This window comes from Cygnus olor, chromosome 12, assembly GCF_009769625.2.
Source record: "Cygnus olor isolate bCygOlo1 chromosome 12, bCygOlo1.pri.v2, whole genome shotgun sequence".
In the NCBI taxonomy this organism is placed as follows: Eukaryota; Metazoa; Chordata; class Aves; order Anseriformes; family Anatidae; genus Cygnus; species Cygnus olor.
In genome coordinates this window covers 5,321,039-5,340,005 of record NC_049180.1, presented here as the reverse complement: position 1 = coordinate 5,340,005, position 18,967 = coordinate 5,321,039, and the positions used below count along the sequence as shown (strand labels likewise).

Below are 18,967 nucleotides of genomic sequence, written 5' to 3'. Positions count from 1 at the left end.
GCAACACTGGTGACAGAGAAAAATATTGTTGGTATCATATGCCATTCATTCTGGAAGATCATTCTTATTTTATTAGTCTTCTATTTTTAATTTTAGCTTATGCTATGCAGTAAATTTATGCTAGAAATGCAAGCTTAAAATGTTGGAAAGCTCAAGCTCAAACATGCAGAGTATTTCACCATTATTACGAGAATATCTGATGAACAGGATATTATTAGCTTTGTATTTTAAAAAATGGTTAAATACCTAGAGTTTTAAGAAAGCATGGTGACCAACTGGTCAAGAATAAGTTCTCATGTGTGAATATACTATAAAGTGCATATCACTCTCATGTGGCAGCATTTTTACTACTTCATACTGTCACAAACAATTTCAGAATCTAATTCTTTAGAATTACGAATTTTCTCACTGTGCCTGCAGCATATGTAGATTATCAGAGGATGCCATTCATTGAGCAATGCCTACAACTACCTGCATAGTTAGATTTCATATTGCTGATTACACATCCTCTAACTAGATAGGCATTAGACAGGAAAGAACCTAGATCCTAAAATACAAACTCAGAGTTAGAAGAGAGCCTGAAAAATCTCTTTGCTCTCCAAAAATCTACTATAAGAAATTGAAGCCAAATAGATTCTTATGTTGAAAATTGGACAGGACTCTCCATTATTAATACATGTGGTATTAAGAAGGTTATTTAAAAATTAAGAAAGTACATCACCAAACAGTTGAAAGTCAAGAGATTTTCCGACATTTTGATTATCTTGAATAAAAATTACTTTATATTATATGTCCATCTGGGGAAGTTACTTAGCACCCAAGAGTGCTCATGTGAGTAAGAAGCATTTCCAAGAAAATGTAGGAGATGTAGAGGTGACTCATATGCTTTGTTCTCCCTCACTGTCACCTTCAGAAGACTCCAGCAGTTTAGAGGGAAACCGAAGAACGCTCCATTCAGTTTTCCCCAGTGGCTGTCATCTAACTAGCATATATCCTTACACGTGTTGTAAAGTATCTCAGATTCCCTTTAAAAGTAATTCACGGGTGTGAACTTGCCTTTTAAAATTTGCACTGACTGTCTGTAATTGTGTACATTAACAGAGTCAACAAAGCAGAAATTGTAAAGATAATGTAGCATACGGTAATGCACATTTTGGATTTGCCCTGTACTGCACAGTGCATATTCAGAACACTGCATGTGACATTCAGCAGCCAAGGGCAAGGTCTTTTCCAGAATAACACCAAATTTTTATACTACAAAACTGACATCATTGGTTTTGGAGCACACTAGCAATCATTAGCACTGATGTGACAGACACTCTATACTAGATTTTCTGATCAACATATTCTGACCATTTAATTTTAAGAACAAGTAAAACTTTATGGCATAATACATATTTAAAGTGTTCGTAGCTCCAGGCTCCACCTGTCATGCTATTAAATAATAGTAATGATCATTAGTATCCATGGATTAGTAGGATAGATTTGCATGGTGCTTTGTAACTATGAAAATAATGTTTCAGAGTACTAATTGGGCAAAAACATACTACTCTCTAGGGAAATTCTTCAATTATCGGAAACTGTCAGTTTGTTTAAATCCTTTTTCCATGACCACCAAAAGTTTCTTGTTTCCTTGGAATCAAACTAAACACTTTAGTCATGTGCATACCATCTTGAAATCTTCAAAATATCTACATAAAATACTTTTCCTCCATATCTAGAAGACAAGCTTAGTTGTGTTCTAGATTTCAAGTTTAGTTAATACCCATGAAATACTCCAAAAAGATTAGGTTATTGTTCTATTATTAGGCTACAGCTGACAAGCATAATAAAAGTAATGCTTTCCCCAATGTTTATCAGTGTTCTTGTTGAAGTAGTAAGAATATAACACTCTTCCATTGTGTTTCTGTTTATTTCTACATTGTTTTTTCTATGTATGCCTTTGTACACAACTGCTCCTTGGAGACAAGGACAGGTTGGCATGATCAAAAATTTGTTATGTAATTCCAGAGCCATCTAACCCAGGCACATTCTTTTTCCCAGCAAAATAAAATCTGTATTCATCTTATGAGTCTCTTACCCCTCCCCAAGTATGCTAGGGACATTACATTGGGTAATCTACTACAAAACTGCTAAGTACAAGCTGCAGCTAGCACAAACACTAAATGCAGAAATTCAATGTAAGTTAAACAATCTATTTTCCCATTTTAAACAGATTTGCTTCATTAAAATTTTCATTTTTCAGACTGCTGTACATAAAAATTATTTCAGTGCACCTTTCCCATTTTCAACACCAGACCTGAAATCACTTTACAGAGGAGGTGATCGTTTCAGATAAAGCATATAAAGATGAAGTGAGCAGTTGAGGTGGTGACTTGAAACACAAGCCCAGGCTTTCGAGCCCCACCTAAGCATTCTGTGCTATGTTCTCTTACTGTATCTGCACAAACCTCCAGGATGAGAATTACAAGTACATTTTTATTAGCATGATTCCTCCTATCTTTGTGATAAAGTACAGCAAGCAACTTCTCCCTCTTGGATTCAGGCTGGCTTTATTTCCTTCACATTGGATGAAGAGCAAATTTATAGCTGCTATCATGCCACGTGTTGTTCGTTCACCCCCCAATTTACCACACATTTGCTTGTCCTGCTCATACCATAAATAGTGAATGCTCATACAAAGAGTGAAAATGCACAGGTGTGACCATAAATGGGGATATTTACTTCACAATGTATCTTGGTATTAAAAAATGCCAATTTAATGACTAAGTTACTTTTAACCTTGTGATCAAGCTGACCTTGGTCCTCCAACACATCTCTCCCGAGTACATCTCAGAGAGCAGACTGCTCTTGCTGTATGACCTGTGAGTCAACAATCCCTGATGATATCAGGTCAAGGAAAGAAGGAAGTTCAGAGCTGCTTATGGGAAACTCCCTTCCAGCAGCCTGGTAAATCTAAACTCAGCGTAACTGAGTCAGTTTATGTGCCCATTTCCACAGACTGAATAGAACTCTGTTTCCTAAATTCAGCCGCTTTTTCAAGTAGAAAAGAATTAATAAATCAGTAAATATTTTTGGCAAAACCTATGTTTCACTGATTCTTGGAATAGCGTAGGTTGGAAGGGACTTTTGGAGGCCATCTGGTTCAACCCCCTTCTTGCAAGCAGCACCAACTTAATTACGTTACTCATGGTCTTGTTCAGGCAAGATCCGAGTATCTCCAAGGATGAATATTCCAAAGCCTCTCCGGACACCTGTTCCAGTATTGGACGATATGTATAGTTTGTGTTAGGGATGGCTGTGGGAATACCACAAGACTATCACAGACTCATTAGAAGATTAATTAGGTGCAAGATTCATGAGAGTCTCTAATAACTTATTAGGCATTTGTTAAAACTCTTTTCTGTAATTTCATAAACCATTTGCAAGTGGAACCTTAGTATTGAATGTGACCTAGAGGTTTCGTATACTAAATTGTGAACTTAAACTTCCATTCATAAACTATGTGGAAAACAGTATGGGTGTTGGAGCACCAACCCGTGTGTGTTGGTCTCTGCACTGACTCTCAATTAATAATAAGCAGACAGCTGCAGCCTTCACAGCCTCAGTCTGTGACTGGCATAGTGCCACGGAGAGAACATATACTAGTCTAATCCCAGTGAGACGAATGTAGGGAATAAATCTAAAAACCCTACATTTATAAACATATAGTGCCCCATTTTACAGAGGCCCAGGGAACAAAGCCCTTTGCCTCACCATTGCTGTAAATGCATCCAGGAGCAGCTGAGGCATTACGACAGCCACCAAGTTAGGAATCTGACTAACAAATGGATGGAAAATTTCCCCACTAATATATTCACTACTTACATATTCGATACTGCTTCAAGCACAGACGTTTCTAAATGGTTCCTCAGCTTCATCAGAGTTCCAGTCTCCCCCTGAAGCTTGAGAGATCCGCATGACCTACCAACAGAAAGAGATGGTAGCTGTCAGCACCGAGAGGTGGCCCATGCCTCTGCAGTACCCTACAGTGAGCCGACAGGCGTTTTGAACAAGATGGCAGGATCTGTGCCTCTGCCAGAGAAACCGCCGTGTTGCTGCTTGGGATCTCTCAGGAAGGAGTGCAGGATTCCAGTCTGCCACAACCCCTGTGGCTGGAAGTACGGCTAACGCAGGGCTGAAACCCTATCACCAAGAGTAACGGGGGTCTCACCACTTAACACCTCTGTGGCTTGGGTGAATTACCAAGGCTGAGACAGGAGTCACCGACGGCAAGGCAAGTCAGCTTCCAGGAGGATTTAGGAACAGTGGACAGGCAGCCTGGGGTTGTCGCTTTGGCAGCAGCCCCCGGGGGCTCACCACTGCCAGTGGCAATGTGTGGAGGCCCGCGGCCCTGAGCGTGCTGTGGGCACGGTGTGCTCGGCCTGGCCTGGCACAGCCTCGGCCCATTCGTACATGCAGGGATGGGTTTCATCCCTGTGTGCCTTTCATCCATGCTGTGAGCTGGCGTCTTCCCCGCACAGAGTCTGTCCAGTTGCTCAAACCCTTTTATTCCTTCACATTTCCACTTTTAGAGCTCTGTCCCCACTTTTTAAATGCAGATTTCTAGCTAGGTGCTCTCAGATGTTTTTAAATGCATCAGTCTGAAGAATGTTGACAGCTTTCGTAACTGCCTATATTACAGTCCGTAAGAGAGCTTGTTCCTTCCAGGCACCAGCAGTAAGCCAGTTTTACGCTGGGCACAACCCAGATCTGGAACACAAATTCAATCTGCACTGAAAACCGATGTAATAATTAAGGTAACAATTTGGTCTGCTGACCCTACTCATCTGAATGCTATTTCTGAGGGGACAGTGGTGTATTATTCTTCCTTTTGATAATTACTGTTCCACAGCTAATTTTTGAACCTGTATGTGCCATCCTTCCGTGATGTTGCACTGGTATCCTGGATACATGGCATTACAGTCGCCTAAAGCATGTTTCTTTATTCCTCCTTGTGCTCTACCTTTCTTTTTGGCTCACTTCTGTATTCTGCCATCACATTGCCTTCATTTGTGTAACCAGGAAAATGACGAATTCTACTGAGTTCTGAACACCTTTATGTTTTGTGACTTTGCTTCTCTCATTATCCTACTACTTTACAAACTGCTACTTCAGCTTTTCATTCAGAGGATTGCCCCTCAACCTTCTAGTATATTGTACAAAGTTGTCTATTTTTAGCCCTTTCCTTCCAAAGCCTCTCCCTGGGTGGTATTGCTCACAAATGTGACTGTCACTGCCTTTGCTATATGGACGCTCCAAGCCAGTTGCCTCCTATTCTGGTTTGGATAGAAAGCACGAAGCGGATGTATGATTTATCTTTCTGACATCTCCTCGTCCCTGCCCAGCCGTTAATACAACACGGACAGAGTTCTTCATTTTCTTCTCCCTCCTGTCTCAGTCACGATGGAGGGAATACCATCCTTACTCACATTCAGGCCCATAGGTTGGGGATTGTTTGGGTTGCTGCCCATCAAATCCGATCATTTCAAAGATACTTGTGTCTCCCTGTATACAGCAGCTAGAAAATGTATTCTGTCCCTTTACAGACCATACCCCAAAATTGCTGTTCCATATCCCTTATATTGGAGTAACTACCTGGCACCTGCTCTGATTGTCCATTTCACATGTTTTCCAAAACAGAGCTTTAATTTTTCCCAAGATATTGCAATAAAGGACAAGTTCCTCAAAAATATCTGCAAAGCTATTAGATCGTCCTCTTTCAAAGATCGCTGTAGAGCTCAGTTCTGCAATGCTTACAGTACTTCAGCAAGGCGAGGGTGGTGTACAATGAACACATAGCTGGCCACAGTCACCTTGTGAGCCCTGGTGTCCCTCAGTAGGCTGCACCCTCTTGGTGTCACCCATCGTCCCCACAGCACAAAACCTTTGCAAAGCCAACTGGCTGCCTTTGGACAGTTCTTCCCAGGCATCACACAGTATGAGGTTGGTAAAGCCTCTCTGAGCAGCTGAAGCTCATGCCCACAGTGAAATCCTGAGTCCCCAGCACCTATGGAAACCACAGAGTGGCAAACAGCTCCTCAAAAACCAGGCTTCACTTTTTCATGCTCAAGTCTACCGCTTTTCTGTAAAAGGGATAAGAAAATATTTTTCTACCTACCACACAAGAACGTGTGGTTTATTTTATGACAGTTGTACCAGTGGCATTTGTAAAGCAATGAGTCACCGAGTGGTAGTACAGCAGAGTAGTTCAAATATTTATTTATAGTGTATTATAGCTGAACCTTTGTATTATTTTTTTTGTGGGATCTTCACTTCTGGCTAAGCTTTGGGATGCATTTAAACGTGCTGAACTGAAGTCCTGGCCTTGAGTTGAATTTGAATGAAGTCCATATGGTGGAGAAAAAGAGTGAGTGAACGGTACAACGGAACACTAAAATAAGCTAGAACTGAGCAAGGTAACGGGAGAACAAAATGAAAATGAACATAAAAGCAGACAGACAGCATTAATTCAATCCAATGATTTCAGGTTCATCTTTTACATAAATTAACAATTCCTGAATTTCTGGGCTTATTTAGTGTTGGTGAAAAGCGCTAGTGTTAGCGATAGTCAAGATAGCCTTATTTTTATTTTTTAAATACTGCATACACAGTTCTCTATCTCTTTAGAGACGTATCTTTAACACATTCCAGACAGTTTTACTGAAAGAACCATGATATGTTCATATAAACACTGGTTTGCTTAGAGTCTCTTCAAGTCCTCTCCCTGTTCCTATAAACTGCTTTTTAAATAAAAATTTAAAAAATCTCATGGTTTAAGTCCCAGGGATTCCTACTTTGATTTTATGTGCACCTGAGTAAATTGGGCATAATCCTGCTGATATCCCTTAAAGAAAGCATTGGCAGAATCAGGACCTTACTATGTTTTGCTTGTTCTGAACTCATCTTCTCTGACAAATACGCACCTTCCCCACACACAAACTCTGAGGTGGTATAAAACTGGAGAACCTCACTGAATTCAGCAGAGAAACAGCCCAGGACATAATCCACAGTGTAGAAAGCTGAGAGCCATACATGTGTCCAAAACAACCAGCTCTTTGTAGAGCTTCGCAAAATATTTTGTCTCCTTGCATTTAGATTTCTCATTCATCTTTTAGTCATCTGTGCTTGCCACAGCAATAGACTTTACAAGAACAGTTCTGCTTCAAGCAAACTTCATCCACATCTATCTCACTTGTGGCAGTAAATAAGAACATCATCTATTTTTTCCTTTGTTAATCTACACACCAAGAAAATATCTGTTATTTCCAAATTTAAAGTGTGCACTATAATGTGCAAAACAAATTGAGTATTATAGTAAAAATCACCAGCTGCACTTTACTACTGAAATAAAAGTAAGCGTTCTTTATCAAAATCAACTGTTCTAGATAGAACTATGGGATTCATTCTGAAAGAACTGACTTTAATTTCTAACGTAAAGGACATTTGGTATGCCCTGCTTCTTGTTTTCCTTTCCTTAAGAAATGCAAACACTGAAAACCAATCACGAACTAATTTACTATAGAAAAGAAAATGATGACTTGATAAATGAAATTCATCGTTACACTTTAAAACAAATAGAAACCCCCATGATGTCTGGATTTCCACGTTGAATGTGTTGATTACTGTTTCTAAGTAAAAGGGATTTAAACCATTTCCTGAGGACAGACCTGAAGAGGTCTGCCACCCTTTGTACAACCCGTTCTTTTGGCGACATGGGTGCACAGCTGGACTGCAGAGGGAGAAGTACCGCTCTTCTTACATGTATGGAGCATGGTCAAGATTACCTTAGCCCACTGCTAAAGAGCTTCTCTATTTTTTTAGGGCATCTTTGCACCTTAGAAAACTGATTTGTTTTCCAAGTGGAAACTTTCGGTATTTTTTACAAAATGATTACATTGCAGAACTGCCGTCTGTTTGCTATGCAACCTATCAATAACAAGCCCAGGGCAGAAATTTGTTTGGCATCATTAACGTGTGCAACAGGAAACAGTTTATATGATGCAATTGCCTGCAATGACAGGGACATGCTGATCAGGAAGTCTCTTCCTGGTCCCTGCATCATTTTTTAATTTTCCTTTTCCAGTCCTTTATCAAGAGACAGTACAGGTTCATACAAAAATCCCCTTCTTCCAGTGGAAGATCCTTGGGTGTATTATTGCTCCTACCTGCTCAAACACCCACAATGATTCTGGCACATCCACCACAAGTACGGTTTATGCACATACACTTCAATATGCTAATACAAAAAAAGTGATTTAGATTATATCCTTAAAGTTACATGGCGGGGGAGAGTGGCTCTAAGAGACCAAGAGGGATGAGACTATAACCAGGAGAAACTGCAACAAACAAAAATACAGCAGGCAAGGGCATGGCAATGGGTTCTATTAGCAGAGGTAGCCAGAGGGACAAATAAGATCAAAGGAGCAAACAGACCGGGTGTGGAGCTGGAGATGTGGCACCAGGGCAGTTTCCAGAAATGAACAACTGAGAGGCCAGAGCAGAGTTTCAGTTTGAATGAGACTGCATTTCAGAGAAAGGTGGGGCTTCCAAGAAAAACGGTGTAAAGCCACTACAGATACGGGCCTGCATGGAAGCTGTGGCTGGTTGCTTCTCTGCAGGCTATCAGCCAGGGCTTTGTTTTATCTAAACTGGTAATAAACGCGAGCTTCTTCTGCCAGAAGACCCCTTACACAAAGCGGAAATCACGTTGCACGTGGAAGCATAGAGCTCGGCTTGTTTCAGTTTCTTTAAAATATCTGGATGCCAGGGTAGATAGTTAACAGACTGTACTTAGGCAGACAAAATGCTGGGTCCAGAAAAGTCTTAGGAATGTGAAAAGAGCACTTGTAGCAGTAATTTCGAATTGCCTCCTCACCCCTGTAGTAAAACATGGCTGGCGGTGTCCTTCTGCTCTCCCAGATAACCGGCACACCGACGCACGGAGCAGGCAGCCTGCGCGGCGCTGCTGTCCATCAGGACATGAAAATCCAACACCCAGAGAAGAGCAACAGGTGTTTGAACAGCATTTTCTTCGTCTGCCTTCGTGTCCATGTGTTGGAGGACATGTATACCTAAAGCAGTGGCTTGAGTTTAATATGAGACTCACAGTTTTTTTTCCAGTGAAAATACAAAAGTTGTAGAATTTCACTAGCATGTTAAACACCTCTTCTGATCCTGAGAAGATATTAAAAAATTAGAAATTCATATGCTTACAAAGAGAAAAAGGGAAGAGAATAAAAAGCAGTGTCTTCTTGACATCAACATCTTCCTGGGAAGATGTCAATTGAGGTTTTGCCTGTGAATAATTCAGATCAGGAATGTCTTCTCATTTATTTTTGTGAGTATCTAGCCCTTTCATTTTCATTTCCTTCCAGGTAACTATACAAATTTACTACCGGGGGGGATTTGTAGCTGGCACATTAACTGGATCTACTCTGTTTTTAAACTGTGGATGAGATGCTGAGGAGAGACTGAGCATCCATTCCAGCATTATTTTACTAACATGGATACTGACCCTTTCAGAAGATACGCTCCCATATTTTTCTTACATCTGAAACAAATGCTCTGATTGGCAGTTTTTTTGAGAAATTAAATAAAAATACAAGAGAAACACAAGTCACAAATCCAAGCAAGCGAGATATTAAAGCTAACGATTACATTATTTCTTCAAGAGGAGGTTACAAAAAGGAGGAAGTTAGGGCAATAATGAATTTTCAGAAAACAAACTTGCTGAATCAGATGGCATTTATCTCTCTCAGAAGTCTTACTGCCTTTCTTTACTTGGCACCTTCTTCAAAAACACATCTACATCCCTTCCAACAGCCTGAAGCACAACACAGGACAAAGATCTCCGTAGAAAAAAAATATATGTATAAAACAGTACAAGGGCTGTAATTTAGAGTAATGAAAAGCAGTTTTTCTAGTGTGTCATGAAATCAGTCTGCTGCTCTGTGCTATATGCTCAAAGAGACCATCTGAGCATCACAGATTACAGTTTAAATTGTTTACATAGATATGCATGGATAAAGAAGCGATGACTTGTATTTTGGAAATCACTGAGCAGATACGCAGTCTTCCAAACCTTTCTGCAAGTTGACTGATCTCCCAGAAGGTGATTTTCTGGGAGCATAAAGATTTTTTGTATATTCTGTAGAACTGCTGTGAACTGTGAGATGAGTATACAGTGCTCTGATTTTGCAATTGTATCTATAGAAATAATTGAACGGTAATTGCCCTATCGCAATAACACTGTGGTTAAATGGGTGATTTTGACCCTGAATCTTGTGAAGAAGGAAAATGTGCACTTGATCACCAGATCATATCACTGAGTTTATGAAGCTCTACATATTTGTACCATACTTGTCTGGTATTTTTTTTTTAATTTCACAGTAAGTTTAGAATGTAAAATTTTTAAACAAAAAGATTTCATTAATGACTTTCATTCTAGTTTCTGCAGTTGTGCATACTGTTAGGTTTAAGACTGCTTGGAAGCTAAAGAGTATGTTGTAAGTGCACTTGCACAGATGCTATTGTCTTATTTTATTTGTTTTCTTTAAACGTATTTATATAGTGACATATCAGCTCCCCAAATCACCCAGAATTAGTAGAGATGGAGAGAGAGACAGAGTCCAGGCAAGTAATGGGATATGTCAGTTCTAGCACTCTCCTAACTGTGATACCCCTCCATTACACTTTTTCTGCAGTCATTTTTGTTTTATTAGACTTTACTCACTTTCCAAACCAAATATAGTGAATTCAAGGATTTGGCAAACCAAATGTGACCAAATTTGGCAAACCAAGTGACTTTACCAAAGTCACTTTTAGGAAGATTTTATTCAGTTGTCATTAAAGACAGAACAGAGGGGAAATGGAAAATCAGACACAGAAGCTGTAGGTATTTTCTGCATATCCCCAAGACCATGTATTGTTTATTCTGGGAAACGAATGAAAGTATTATTTCTATTAATCACTAGCTGTCACAGAATTACTTCTCATTAAGAAAACTCATATGAACTTGTATAACCTGAAGTAAATGCAGAAAGGCTATTCATTATTACCATGGACTGTGAATAGAAGGAAAATGGGACAGACTGTACCAGGTGTGGGTAACAAACTGATATTTATGCTCACGCTAAAGCACTTCACTATATGCAGTAAAAAAACACAGTGGCACTCTGAAGGGGATAAAAATCAATGGAGAACTTAAAGCCGCGAGAGAGAAAAGAGACTATGTTTAGAGGTCAAGCATGTTTGATGCTACCCACAAATGCACTCAGTAATGAACAATGAGACAGTAATGAGGACGAGGTAAATATCTACTCAGACTTTTTATGCATCATTAGTCAAGCCAGTGGTTTTGATGGCTGAACCAAAAAACTCAATGACAAGAAATAAGTTTGGATCAACCCACATTTTTTTTTTCATTTTCTCCCCAGCAAAACAATAAACTGAAAATGGGGTTGATCAGAAACAAAACATTTTGTCTTTAGGTTACTTAGTTCCTCTTTAACCTTTTCATCTTAGTTTTATTTAGTTAAATTTGAAGTGAAACACTGATAGCTTTGTTCTGAAAACGCTGTAATGAAATGCTTAGTCTCTCCCAAATATATTTGCTTTCTGAATACCTTTTCTGAAACCGTTTATTAAATTTGACCCAATTTCATAAATACTTCTGTTGTCCCCTCATGATGTGTTGTTTTGAACTGGTTAATCACATTCTCCGTTGCCAGTATTTTGTTTCCAGGAACAAAGACTACTCGTGTTTTTTTCCTTTTATCCTCTTAATTGAAATGCATAATGTCTCATCACCAAAATAATTTTGTGTTTTCCAAAATAAAAAAATAAATAAAATTTCCAAGGAACTTCTTCCCTTTACTTTTCCTCCTTGTAGCAGAGCAACAATGTGAAAATGGGTAAAGAGTATAGATAAATTTAAACATATGTGTATGAGAGAAAAAAGGTGAGGTTGAAGAGATGTTTTTGTACATGATTCTGAAAATGGCAAGTTATTTGTCCATCCGTTCTGAGGCTCTTCCTTCAGTGAGCAAGTAGGGCAACACAACTGGTGCAATCCATCAAAAGAAATACCTAAGATACTCCGAGGTAGCATCAACCTGACACAGAGCTTGTGTTCCAAGCCTGAAATCCTCAATTAAATAAGGGGGAAGCGCATGCATTGTGTAGCTCGTACAAGCAGAAGAGTGCTAAACCAAATTCTCTGCACTAATGATAGCTGCGGTCTACTGAGTTTAGCAGCAATTTAATTTTTTCCCCAGGATATATTTATATATATATGTTTTGCTCCTTGGTATACTGAGCTGCAGTAATTAAAGTAACAAATCCGCAGATAACCACAGGCCACTACGGAGTTCCACAGGTTGATGTAGTCTTACCAGCTGGTCCCAGACAGGAGGATAAGAAGTATTTCAAAGCCAGGGATAATTTGGACAGCTGATCCCTGTGAAGTCCACAAGATCAGAGTAAGTCTATTAGTTCAACAATTGAAAGCCACTCGTCCCAAAATGAGGACACAAAAAGACAGTTCATTTTTCTGTGAGTACTTTTCCTCTTTTCAGACAAATGATCTCAAACTTCCTAGACTGAGCTCCAGTTAATTGTTTTGCCACACTGAGCAATCCTGAAGGGGACTGTGCTAAATTCAGAGTACAGATGATTCCTTGCTTTGCTTCTACAGTGGTTCTATGCAGATATTTGATAAGACAGAGCACAGGGATGAGCTGTTTGGGATGCTGCAGCTGAGTGCCCTGGAGATGGAGGGAAGCTGGCCACTATGACTCAGACCCAGATATCTTAGCACAGTTCCCAGGTAAATGAATCGAGATGGAAGTATAATGTTTAGTTGCTAATTACATTCAGACGCCTTTGGGGAACCCACCAAGATTTCTATGAATGTACAGTTCCAGCCAGTGAACAGACAGAATTAATCCATTGGTTTGCTCTAACAGGGGACCTAAAAAGAACAATTACTTACACCGCTGTGATTGCCCTTCTCCAAGGTTAAATTCTCCATACAGATTCCACTGTTGTTCTTTACATGAGACATTTTTTCTTTGATGAGCAGTGAAAACTCTTACATTAGCTATCTATTTATTTATTTCTTCTAAATTAATAACGGTGCTTTTGTTTAACAATAATGTGTTTTTTTCACTAGTCGCATCTTTATTCCTCATAAGCCACACTTTCAAGAAGTAAAAAAAAAATTAAAAAAATCAGAAAATAAAACTTGGGAGAGACCACAAAAGGTTTTCTAACCATACTCCATTTTCCAACAGTTTCTACTCATGGCAGATGTTGGTCTGACAAAAGTTGTTTCTTCTAAAACCTTCTATACCTTCCTAAAGTTATCTATCTAGTGCTTAATTATTTTTACCATCACAAAGATTTTCCTAATGGGTTGTCTACATGTCACCTGATGCCATTTAAACCTGTGACTTGCTGTCCAATCCACACAGAATCATTTACTTCTACCTTTGCACATCTATCCCTAACTCACTTAGGATTGTTGTTACGTTTCCCCTCTTCTCAAAAACAATTCTCTTTGAGTTTCACTCACAAGCCAATATAGATCACTAATTGTGCTTGGGTTCTCATATGCACTCTCCCTCTAGCTGAGACCTTGCCAGTGCTGGGATAGCACAAAGACTTCCCTAGTTGCACGGTCTGCTGTCCACAGCAGCATGGTACTGTTAATTCACGCTCAGATGGCAGTAATGGCAATCATTTTTTGGTGTAAAAATAATGTAATTTGTTCTAATGGTTCTCTGTTCAGGATAGCTTCAAGACACAAAGAAGGCATTTACAGGTACCTAATCTGTGTGTGAATTCAGGAGAATGCTCAGGAGCTGACAGTATAGCAAAAGATGCTTTATCCAGCTCTTTCAGACAAGAGGTAGCTGAGGAATGTAGCAGTAGCAGGCTCATTTTACAAACAGATTTTTAAAGAAATCATGCCTTCAGTACTGATCTTCAGGGTCTCTCTTGTTTTTTCACATTTTGGCTCTTGCAGGTTCCCAGCTCAGGTTTGATCAGGCGTTTTATGTCTCTTCTTAATATTTTTAGAAGGGAAAATGGCCTTGCTGTCAAAATACCGCCGGGGCTACTGCATTCCTCTCATGTGTTGCCAGGTCTGTTCCTGGGAATTCTTTGTCGAACAGAAACATGTAACTCTGATCCCTAACCGTTATGTCGAGCGGCTATATACACAGCAATTAGGTCCTCATCAGCACGCAGCGTGGTCTATATAGGATCCAACGGGAATATAGTGTTGGACTGCATCCTATGAAATTAAGATAAGCTTTAATCAGGAAAATAGGTTGCTGCCTTTTGGCTAGCCTGGGTAGGCTTTCAATGTCGGAGTCATTTCATATTTTAGGCACCGTGTTGTAGGAGCTGAATCTCATGAATACTAAAGCTGCTTTACAATGTCAAGGAGGCCTTCCTAGCTGCAAATGAAGAATACATTTCTCATGACCAAACTGCTTTTCTTTCTAATATGATACTTTTTTGATTATTTTTTTTTTTAGGTGGAGAGGATTGTAGACAAAAGGAAGAACAAGAAGGGCAAATGGGAATATCTCATCAGATGGAAAGGCTACGGAAGCAACGAAGACACCTGGGAACCCGAACATCATCTCCTACATTGTGAGGAATTTATTGACGAGTTCAATGGACTACATGTTACTAGAGAAAAGCGATCAAGACATGGGAAACAGGCCAGCACTCCAAAATTTTTACGGGAAAGTCGAGGGTCATCTGTTGAGAAAATATCACATAGACCTTCTGAATCTGGGAAGGCTAAAGGGTCAGCACACAAAAGGAAGAGAATTAATCCCTCTCTTCAAAAACAGAAAAGAGGATACGCAGCAAAGCCAGCAGCTGCTAATGACAGGGCTGCTAAAACTGTAACTTACCGAACTACTCCCAGCGGTTTACAGATCATGCCACTGAAAAAGCCACATAATGGTCTGCAGAATGGAGATGGCAGTCATGAAAAAGATTCTAGACATTTTGGGAATGGCTCACAACAGCAAAACATGGATATAAATGATCATGAAGGAGAACAAAATTTGCCCAGTGTGTTGGAAGTCAGTAACGACTCACCTGTTGTGAACGGAATTGGTATGTGATTTAAACAACTACCGTCTTTTGAGGGGGGGGTAACTGCAGAAACTGCAAGCAAAGAGTCCACTCATGGAAAAATCATTGTCAGGCTAAACAAGGGGTGTGGTGAGAAGCACATAACCAAGTTTCACGCCCCTTTCCCAATACACTGTGGCATTTTTTTGTCAGTTGGCTTCTTCCATTTCCCACGGAGTGGCACAAAGCAGTGTGGGCTTTGTTGCAGGTCTTGCCAGTAGGAAGCCCTTATGGGGCAATGCTGACAAGGCATGTAGTAGGAATGACAACCGAGGTATGTATAATGCTGAAACTTTGTTTTTCTATACTATCAGTATCCTGGTAAGTATGTCTGGGTAACGTTCAGGTTCTTAAGGATTAATGTAGTCAGTGCGGAGGAATACTCAGACCTTCCAGAGCCTCGTGTTTGGCAGTGACTAGGAACACCAGAACTTGCAAGACACATTACTGACATTACTGCAAGGTACAAACAGCCTTGAAGTGAATGAGGCAATTTGCCTACAGGAAAAATTTCTTCCTAATCCCTCTAGTTACTGACTGGCTTAGTTCTCAAAGAATAGGTTCTCAGAGAACATAAATTTATGTTATCTATAAAATATTGTGCAGTTTAATGCAATTGTGTGGCTTCTCATTACCTATATATGTACAATCTTTTTTCATCCCACCAAACTTACAGCCTTGATGATGCTTTGTGGCAGAAAGTTCCTCGCATCCATATTTAATTTGATCAAGTTCATGATTGTTTGGTTGTATTTTTTGTTTTGTTTTGTTATGTTTGGGGGTTTGGGTTTTTTTGACCTTTACTTTTGGTATGTGTTGGTTTTGGTGTTGTTTTTTTAATACCTTTTAAAAACAGCCGGAGCCTTTCCAAATGATTTCCTCCTGCTTACTGATATAGTGGCAACACAGTCTTTTGCGTATGATTTTTTCCGCTGTTATGCACTGCATAAAGCTTTTCATTGAGTGATACACAGTTGCTCTTCATTATTTTTCTTGCTGGTTGCAGTTAATTTAGAACACAGCTATATGTATGATTCCTTTCATTATGCATTTAATCTGCTTTACTGTTGCCAATTCACCTTTTTGTTATGACTCAGTGAAGCTCTTCAAAATCTTTCCTCGATTTTACTCTACTTATTTGGTATTCTCTTCAAATTTTCCTCTCATACTTCTCTTCCCACTTCATTAATACATACAAGAAGTAAACTAATCCTTCTGCAGGTCCTTGGGGCAGCCAACTCCTAAACATTTGACATGATGAAAAGTAACCATTTGTTCCAATTATTTATTTCTGTTAGCCACTTTCCGTAGCCCATGATAGCACTCATTTCCTTAACAGCTTCTTGTGAATCGCCCTGCCAAAAACTTTTCAAAAGTCAACATAAATTATATCGCTCAGCTTTCCATTTTCTGCCCTACTGGCAACCTAGAAAATGCTACTGGATTTGGGAAGTAGAGCTGTCTTTGCATAGTCTTCATACTTGCATCTTACGACTGCTGCAATTCAGGCATCAAGTATCTTCTTAAAAGCACACTAGCAAAATGTATGGCCAGCTCTAAATGCGTGAGCGGCCCAGATGATGTCAATGACACTTACAACTGAGAGCTCAGGATTCTGGGTTTTGATCGATTTGAGCTTACATGAGTCTACTTAAAAAGTTAGGTGCTTCCCTAAAAAGACTTGCATATCTAACTACAGGTGTGTATAAAGTGATTTTCTTTGCTTTCTCATTGGTTCTAATGATTTTTTAATGCATTTGTTATATGTTATGAATTGTGGAAGTTCTGATATAAAATGCGTCTTTACAGTGCATTAATTCCCATAATGCCGAGGGGTTTTTTTAATGAAGAACCAAAGGGCTACAAAGGACTGTAAGGTCAAATGAGCCTGCTGTTTGTCCCCACAGAACCCAGTGAATGGTATCCACCAGCCCTGTCCAAACAATCCCTTTAAGAGTGCTCAGTAGAAAACTGCTGTGCCAAAGCAGCCCAGAGTTTGGCCATGTACAGAGGGCTCCTGGCCTAGCAGCTAATGCTTCCCGTCTTGCTCTGTGATACTCAGCACATGCACAGTGGAGAGAGAAAGCTACAAAGAGGGTAGATGAGACTACCAAGAGCAAGTGGTCAAAATAAAATCACTAGCTCTTTTTCCTAGAGCTTGAGAAGGCATGTTTCCTGCTATAGGAATTTGCATCATTTTAATGTCAGATCAGAGAGCCTCGCACTACTCCTCACCAGTTCCAACAATTTATGAACTCCTCAGCACTCACCCTCGCAGGGAAGTGGTGCGGAGGATGCCAGCATGCCCCTGCCATATGTCAGTTAGAGCCACAGCCCTGTTTTAATCAGGGTAGATGTCACACTAAAACTGCTCTGAAATTTTACAAATCACAAATGAAGAAAGTTTCAGACAAAAAATGCCAACTTATTGAATAACAGAAGGTCTGTTCCAAACATCTTGGGTTTCAAAACTTTCTCTAGATCTGAGCCAAGGTCCCAAGGCTCCGTCCCCCGAGACCTGGAGCTCTGTGGCAGTCTGCTTGGCAGGACTCCCACGTTTAGCTTGGAGGCAGCCAGCTATGCCAGAGGTTTCAGGCTGTCTGCCACCGAGTCTGGAGGCTGAAAGCCCGGCGTGCCCCACCAGCGCTCGCAGGGCTCCTAGTCGCTATATGTAGAACAAAGCCGGAGCCCGGAGGACCTGGGTTTGGCTCCCGGACCCTGCGGCTCCCGGACAGCCCCGTGCAGGATCCTACAAAGCAGACATCTGTGTCAGTTTTGAGCTTGCCTGTATGAAGCCCAAACAAATGGCAGCCTCATTTCGCAGCTAAGTGTACGGAGCGCACAGGAAGTGTATTTAGAAATTTTAAGTTCAGTTGGTCTAGAGACGAAGAGTACAAGTGAAAGACTCCAAAAGCCATCAGCCAGAACCAGTATTCCTTTGCATTATACTGATGTTTGACTCCCAGTGTATGGAGCCAAGCAATATAACAACTACCCTACATACTACAGCTAATCAAAAAATATCTTTTCTGTTTGCTTGTGGTATGCCCTGCACGCTGTCAGCTCTGTTGAAACAAATAACTATTTGAAAACTAGTTTTTGGTGGCTCGGACAGACTTCCACCAATTTGTGTTTGGTTTTGTACATCCTCTTGGGGATAATAGTTTCCTGCTCAACCCATAGATAAAACTCTCACGAACAGGCAATTTACCCCAGAAAGATGTGTGTACATCTACAGATGTTTGCACGAAATTATTCGCGCCCTAGTGGAGGCCAAGAACCCCGACGTGCTGGAGCTGGGACAGACCTCTTGTATAAAACCTCTCCTGACATCTGCACTTCCCTTCAGAAGGAGGGCAGTCATCTTTACTGACAGTTATTTAAGGGTCTGCAAATGGGAACATGTTGAAAACCTCTGCACGAGAACATCCACCAATGCTCTCAGGAGCTAACAATAGCATTCCTTCTGGTGACATTTGTTGTCTCCTGTTATCACCTCGCCGTTTCTCTCCATACATTGTAATTGAGAGTGATTGTTTTGTCAGGTCTCTTGACAGCATCAAAAACCAGCCCCTTTTAATTTCCTCTCTCCTTTCCTACATCGCTCTATTTCTGTGCCATCTGCTGAAGAATTTTTGCTTGTCATGTATCACTAACCACTGTTTTTCTCCATTACGAAAATCTTTGTAGTCTCATGGTGCCCTTAATTTAAATTTTCTCTATGAACTTAGTCACTGTTTCCTCTTGTTTTTTTAGCTTGTTCTGTTTT

At 40.2% G+C, this 18,967-nt stretch overlaps 2 protein-coding genes across 4 annotated transcripts in view; one reads left to right on the top strand and one right to left on the bottom strand.

The window, feature by feature from the left end:
• CDYL2 (chromodomain Y like 2) overlaps nt 1-18,967 on the top strand; it is a 59,258-nt gene that overhangs the window by 16,582 nt on the left and 23,709 nt on the right. For both annotated transcript variants that reach the window (XM_040571607.1, XM_040571608.1), the window contains exon 2: nt 14,586-15,180. In XM_040571607.1, the coding sequence (XP_040427541.1) occupies nt 14,586-15,180 (595 nt within the window). The remainder of the gene's footprint in view (nt 1-14,585; nt 15,181-18,967) is intronic.
• The window catches only part of CMC2 (C-X9-C motif containing 2), an 88,617-nt gene continuing 72,754 nt past the window's right edge, over nt 3,105-18,967 (bottom strand). The window contains exons 4-5 of one of the 2 annotated variants that reach the window (XM_040571612.1): nt 3,868-3,963; nt 3,105-3,254 (exon numbers count right to left, since the gene is read on the bottom strand). In XM_040571612.1, the coding sequence (XP_040427546.1) occupies nt 3,200-3,254; nt 3,868-3,963 (151 nt within the window). In that variant the 3' untranslated portion in view covers nt 3,105-3,199. The remainder of the gene's footprint in view (nt 3,255-3,867; nt 3,964-18,967) is intronic. The other variant, XM_040571611.1, reaches the window with a different exon arrangement.